At 41.7% G+C, this 6,989-nt stretch overlaps 1 protein-coding gene across 1 annotated transcript; it reads right to left on the bottom strand.

The window, feature by feature from the left end:
• Positions 1-6,041: 6,041 nt before the first annotated feature.
• On the bottom strand, positions 6,042-6,989 carry LOC108277636 (olfactory receptor 52K1-like). The gene has a single exon (XM_017490440.3). The coding sequence runs from the start codon at positions 6,984-6,986 to the stop codon at positions 6,042-6,044; it is 945 nt and encodes a 314-aa protein (XP_017345929.1). The 5' UTR covers positions 6,987-6,989.

The following is a 6,989-nucleotide window of genomic DNA, read 5'->3' as shown; positions in this document are numbered from 1 at the left end:
GCTGCTTAGTCTCAAAACATTCTTTTCTAAAGCACACTATTAAGACAGGATTGCTACCAGTAATTACATGGTAGGTTTTAAAACATAATATTAGCAAGTGTAATTCTAGCACAGCACCTGTATTATCTGTTATATGTCAAGGTTAATACAAATCCATTCTACACATAGATAATTATTGAAAGTTATTGCTATTCCAAAATGCAGGAAAACACAAAATGTCATTGACTTTACATGTGTCCTAATCAGTAAATATTTCATAAATATTTTTTTATAAATTATTAAACAATATGTGCTATTCAACAGATAATACTGTCTGGAAGAAAAACAGTTTTGGAGTGATATATGACACAACAAAGCTCAATTGTAAATAAATACATATAACCTGTATTGTGCAAAGATCATTAGAAACACTGATTTTGAGTAGTAGAAATGGAAAAATCCCATGCATGATACATCTGACTATTATCCTCTTGCCGTTTCTGGCACTTGTAAAACCTTGACACGAGTCTCTGTTTCTTATATATTGTGCTCTCATGAGGCTCTGCTTTATTCCTGCAGGCTTTTGCCAGCAGTCTTAGAATGACATAGAAGAGGAAAGCCTGTTTATCTCCATTACAAACTTACTCATCACAATTTTAGTTGTACTCTGTCCATTATCGATGTTTTTGAAGATAATTTAGGAATTCTGGATGTAACTTTAATAGCATGTGGTCACTAATAGAGTATAATTCAAGGTCACCAATAGAAGTTTACAAAACTGCTTAATTTATCATCCACAAAAAAGGCAAAATGAAAAACTTAAAATGGAATTAAAGTTAAAACAAAGTAAATAAATGGCTTACCTTATTCAAATTAAGCTATCAGAAGATTTAATGGATTATTAGGCGGCATGAAAACTATACCTACATAAAATGAGCTCTAATAAAATCTAATAATTTCTCAGATAGCCTAAATTCTTGACATTGATTCAGGATTTCATGGCCAGATTAAAGTAAAACACAGTGACCACTAATGCCATCTAAATATAAAAACACAACCCAAAGAAACAAAATGAAGCAGGCTAGAATAAAAACCAGAGAAAGCACAATAGACACAAAGTCACATTATTGGGCTTCTTAATAATACAAAACACATGATTGAATCACTGGGAGGCCATGTTTCCCTCTGCTGGCTTAGGTGCAATAATGAATTGCATAAAAATGAGCAGTTCCCTTTCAAAGGGAACTCCACGTTGTGTGAGCTCAACCATGTGGGACGCACCCTCACACGTGACCGGTATCTGAAGCTTGTGTAACATCAATCCTATGGCCTGCCATGATCAGGTGACGTGGCAATTATCCCATCTCGTGATATATAAATGACACCTGTGAACCGCGCCGTCAGCCTTATTATCTTCAGTGAGACTGCATGTCGGTCGTTTGTGTAACGCTCACAAAAAGAGCCTTCATTTCCTCTCTATCTTTTAAAAAAAAATTTAAAGAAAAAAAAATCTTTTTACTTATCTGTCCCTTAAAAAAAAGGACAAAAGTATGAGTGAGAGAGAATTCAGGAAGTGTGTTACGCCTTGCTCCCACTTGCTTCACACTTTCTGTGTGAAGTGTCTAGAGATGGAGCGCGCCAGGGCAGCCCTCAAGAGATCTGACTGTGCATATTATGAACGCCTTACAATTAGGCAGCTCCACGCCCGACTTGCTCTCTTCACGGCCGAAGGGAGTTGGCTCAGGTCCTGGAGATGTTGTATGGGTCTGGAAGAGGAGCCGGAGATAATCTCTTCATCTGTCTTCCGGGTCCGGCTCTCTGCTGGATTTTGGAGTTTGCGTCGCGACTCCTCCTTCCTCTATGGAAAGCCAAAAAAAATCCTCTCTGACTCCAAGGAGCCAGAAGGGTGTGCTAAAAACTGAGAGCAGCTCTCAAGAATATAAAGAGCTGCTTGAAGTGATTACTAAGGCTGGATGAGCTTTTTTTCTCCCCAGTGAAAATAAATCCCTCACACTGCAGAAAACACCCCTTTTTTACAGAAGTGCACGACAAAATATCATGCTTCTGGGGGAAAACCATGCATAAGCCGTATTTATAAACCCGTGATGTCGGATTGTTTGGCCATCACAGGGAATGAACAGCATGGCTATTTAGCTATGCTAAAGGTGGAGGAGGAGCTTTCGAGCTACCTCTCTCCATTGACGGCAGGTAATTTAGGGGGGCCTGCTTTGCCTTCCAAGCCATATAAGGCCACCATGGCATTGGTGGGCAAGGCCTATGCAGTAGTGGGTCTTGCTTGTGGCTCCACTCGTGGATGCAAGGGCCATTGCAAGGGAGGCACAGAAGGCGAGTGGGGCAGCCTGCCTCCCCCCGCAGACAGCCATGGGAACCGGCAGCCACAGTCACAGCCTGCTACTAGGCCTGATCTAAGAATGGTCATAATGGCCAAGCAGACAAAGGAGGAGTGGTCCTGAGGGGCTGTGGAGGGACATATCAGGGGACATGAGGTCATTAGGGCAGTTAGCCCCTAGTACTACTGTAGAGCCTCTCCTAGCCATGGCTGTTCCAAGTTTTCAGTGTTCTCTGGTCAGCGAGCTGTCACATAGCAAAGTAAATCTGATGCTTTCCCTCCAATAGAATGTGGACAAGTTACCGACACTAAAAGACCATTTGGCAGCGTGGAAACTACTGCCAAATGTGTCTTCATGGGTTCAGTCTGCTGTAGAAAAGGGTTACCAGTCCAGTTCAGAGGTGTGCTCACCACAGTAGTCAGCACAGAGCAGAGTCTGATGTTAGATCTTTGTCCAAGATCTGTCTTGGACAAAGGGTCAATAGAACATGTACCCCATTTCCTGATGGAGGGAGGTTTTTACAGCTATTATTTCCTGGTCTGCAAAAAAGATGGGAGTATGCGGGCAATTTTAGATCTGCATCATCTGAACTGTACTCCTTGGACAGACAGGTTCAAGATGCTGATGCCCAAACTTATTGTACCACAGATTCAATATCGGGTTCTTCCCTTCGGCTAGCTTTTTGCCTCGCACCTTCACAAAGTGAATGGATGCCATGCTGGCTCCCTTGCGATTCCAGAGCAGAGGGTTAATTCTAACATGATCCAGGGTACTGGCGGTTCAACATGAAGATGTTGTTCTCATCCACATGAAAAGCTTGGGGCTCAGGTTGGACCTCAGAAAAGTATGCTTTCTTCAGTGCAGAGGACAACGTTTCTAGAGGTTATAAGGATTCTACTATGATGAGCACGTTTCCATCCCCAACATTGGGCCTATTGCACAGGAGAGCGTTTCAGTGGTGGTTGAAAAGTTGGGGGCTTCGTCCAAGGACGAAACCTCTGAGAGTAATCAGAGTCGCGCGGCGTTGCCTACATGCTCTGAGAATTTGAAGGTGTCCCTGGTTTCTAGCCTTGGGTCACACTCTAGGGGTATCTCCTTATTGCAAGATGGTAATGACAGACACCTCCCTCATGGGCTGGGGTGCAGTCTTAGATGGCTGTCCAGCTCATGGTCTCTGGAGTGGCCATCATCTGGAGTGGCATATAAATTGCCTAGAAATGCGGGATATATTTCTAGCACTGAAATACTTTCTTCCTCAATTGAGAGGTCACCATGTGTTCATTGTGACAGCAACACAGCGGTGGTCTCATAAATTGACCAACAGGGAGGAGTCCATATGGCAGAGGTTCGGCCAAGCGGAAGTGGATGTGTTCGCCTCCAAGGAGGCAAGACACTGCCCGCTGTGGTTCACCCTGACTCCTCCCACACCAGTAGGGCTGGACACCTTAGTGCACATGTGGCTGAGGTCAAATCTATACACTTTTCCCCGATCGCTCTGCTCCCACAAATTCTAGCGAGAGTTCACCAAGACCATCTATGTCTGCTGCTAGCAGTACCTTATTGGCCAGCTCAAATATGGTACTCAGATTCAATATCCCTGCTAGACGACAGTCTTTCAGAGATTCCCATCCGCGGAGATCTACTGTCTCTAGCAGGAGGGCTGATTTATCACCCTCGGCCAGAACTATGGAAACTGAGGATCTGGCCCCTGAGGTGCACGAGCTCATAGATTCTGGTCTCACAACTGAGGTTGTAGAGACCATGTTGAATGCTAGAGAGCCATCCATGACGAAATGATATGCACTCAAGTGGCAACTTTTTGTCTTGTGGTGTGAGGAATGTCAGCTAAACCCAGTGAACTGTGCTATAGCTGGAGCGGGGTTGGCTCCTCTATTCTCAGCATATTACCCAGAAGGAAGCCTCTTCTAAAGATGATGCACAAGAAAGCTGGCATACAGTTTGCTGAAGACAAGTAAACTAAGAACATGGATTATGAGACCAAGATAATCTAATTTGGTTCAGATGGTGTCAAGCGTGTTTGGTGGCAACCAGGTGAGGAGTACAAAGACAAGTGTGGCTTGCCTACAGTCAAGCATGGTGGTGGGAGTGTCATGGTCTGGGGCTGCATGAGTGCTGTCGGCACTGGGGAGCTACAGTTCATTGAGGGAACCATGAATGCCAATATGTACTGTGACATAACGAAGCAGAGCATGATCCCCTCCCTTCGGAGACTGGGCCGCAGGCCAGTATTCCAGCATGATAACAACCCCAAACACACCTCCAAGACGACCACTGCCTTTCTAAAGAAACTGCGGGTGAAGGTAATGGTCTAAACCCTATTGTGCATCTGTGGGGCATTCTCAAATGGAAGGTGGAGGAGCACAAGGTCTCTAACATCCACCAACTCCGTCATGTCATCATGGAGGAGTGGAAGAGGTCTCCAGTGGCAACCTGTGAAGCTCTGGTGAACTCCATGCCCAAGAGGGTTAAGGCAGTGCTGGAAAATAATGGTGGCCACACAAAATATTGACACTTTTGGCCCAATTTGTACATTTTCACTTAGGGGAGTACTCACTTTTGTTGCCAGCGGTTTAGACATTAATGGCCGTGTGTTGAGTTATTTTGAGGGGACAGTAAATTTACACAAGCTGTACACTTACTTTACATTGTAGCAAAGTGTCATTTCTTCAGTGTTGTCACATTAAAAGATATAATCAAATATTTACAAAAATGTGAAGGGTGTACTCACTTTTGTGAGATACTGTATACACCTGTTACATTTTAAGCACCATGTAAGCTACATCCAAGCACCAAGAAGCCGTCTGCTCCCGCTTTCCTGCTCTCTTTACACTCTGTATGGTGGGAACCTGCACAATAACATTTCTATCACAATCCACCATTCAAGAACACTTTGAGAGCAGAAATAAAGAGGCCATTCCACAAGACACAAACCACACAACAAAAGGAAAATGTCCCAAGTTATTTGACACTTCTAGATGTAAATATCAGAAAACAAAAGCAGACATTCTGATATATCATCCCTTATTCAAATTTTTACCTCAAATCTAAATGTATTCAGTGTAAAAACCAAAGAATTGGCCTTTTTATGTAAACACTTTCAGAGGGGACTGTACATCTGGGTGCAGTAATGGCTGCAATGCTACTTCATTTGATGACTAGTGTGCCAACAGATAAAGCATTCGCCTGTTTTTGGGAGATGACAAGTTTGAATAATCAAAATGCCATAATAAACTGTTGCCAGGAGTCCAAGAGAGCATAATTATATATTATATATGTAAGCAGCAGGTTGAAAAGCTACAGTGGACATTAGACTTTGCCCTTACCAGTTGGTTGTTGTCATGCAGTAGTGGAGAACTACACCTACAGAAGTGGGTGGGGAGGCTACACATGTAGAGCCATAGTCACCCAGAACTGCAACACAAGTTTAAGTTCCCGTCACTCTTCTCCAAAATGTTACAATCAATCTACATATCTTAGCCATTAAATGAAAGTCTACATTCTCAGTTAGTTGTAAGCATCTTAATTTTTTATTTATTTATTACAGTTTTCATTGAAGTTAACACTTTTAGAATTTTAAAATTAAAATGCAATTACACAAAATGAAAATAATAAACTTTGTTTTATTATAAAGTAACTTGGTTGTTGTAAAAGGATGTTTACTATTTGATACCATATACATACATTATTTGATTACTTTGGAAAGACCTTAACATGGTTCATGAATTTCAGAAAATGTTCTCTTATTTCTTTGGTTCTTACTCCGTAAATAATTGGATTAAAACAGCTTGGGAAAAGCAAGTACATTGTACTCAGGAAGACACGGCTGGAGGGAGAGAAGTTGTTTCTTATTCTATATGACATAAAGGCAATTAAAGCAAAAGTCAGACTCACTGTCATGACAATTATGTGAGTAATGCAGGTGTTAACAGCCTTTAAGCAGGTTTTGCCAGATCTTAGGACAGATGAAAGTATTGCTATATATGATATTGTAATGAAAATAAAATCAGCAGTCATCGTAAGAAAAACAGCCAAAAGCCCCAATGCATTGTTAATGGAAATATCTCCACATGCCAGCTGAACCAATGCCATGTGTTCACAAAAACAGTGATCTATTTCATTTGTTTCACAAAAAGTCAATTTTCCAGCCCAAGAAACCATTGTGGTAATTAAGAACACATTTCTGATAACTGGAAAAATAATGAACTTTAGAAAATTGGTTATTCCCATGTATTTGTGGTAATAAAGAGGTCTACATATAGCAAAAAAACGATCCAGAGCCATCCAAAGCAGTATAGTAGATTGAAATGTACCAACACAATGAATGCAAAACATTTGCACCAAACAGCCCACAAGTGAAATTCCTTTCCAGTTAAATAAGAAACTTAGCAGCATATTTGGCACACAAAATATTGGCAAAGACAGGTCCACAACTGCCATAAGACCAATTAGTATACACATAGGAGAATGAAGAGCCCTCTGAGATACAATTAAATATATGAGTGTAAGGTTTGAAGTAGAAGACAATAAAAACATAAGAAGATAAGGAATGGATAGAATGGGCCGCCATTCTCCCAAATCATGAAAACCAGCAAGTGTAAATGTTGTAAATGAAATATTTTGTACAGGAGCCAACATTGT

The sequence above is a fragment of the Ictalurus punctatus genome, chromosome 17 (assembly GCF_001660625.3).
Source record: "Ictalurus punctatus breed USDA103 chromosome 17, Coco_2.0, whole genome shotgun sequence".
In the NCBI taxonomy this organism is placed as follows: domain Eukaryota; kingdom Metazoa; phylum Chordata; class Actinopteri; order Siluriformes; family Ictaluridae; genus Ictalurus; species Ictalurus punctatus.
Note: the sequence above shows the minus strand (reverse complement) of the source record. Positions and strands in the feature narration are given on the sequence as shown.

Bases quoted from the DNA above. Each gene is read 5' to 3' on its own strand.
- LOC108277636 (XM_017490440.3), bottom strand. From the start codon at position 6,986: ATGTTGGCTCCTGTACAAAATATTTCATTTACAACATTTACACTTGCT.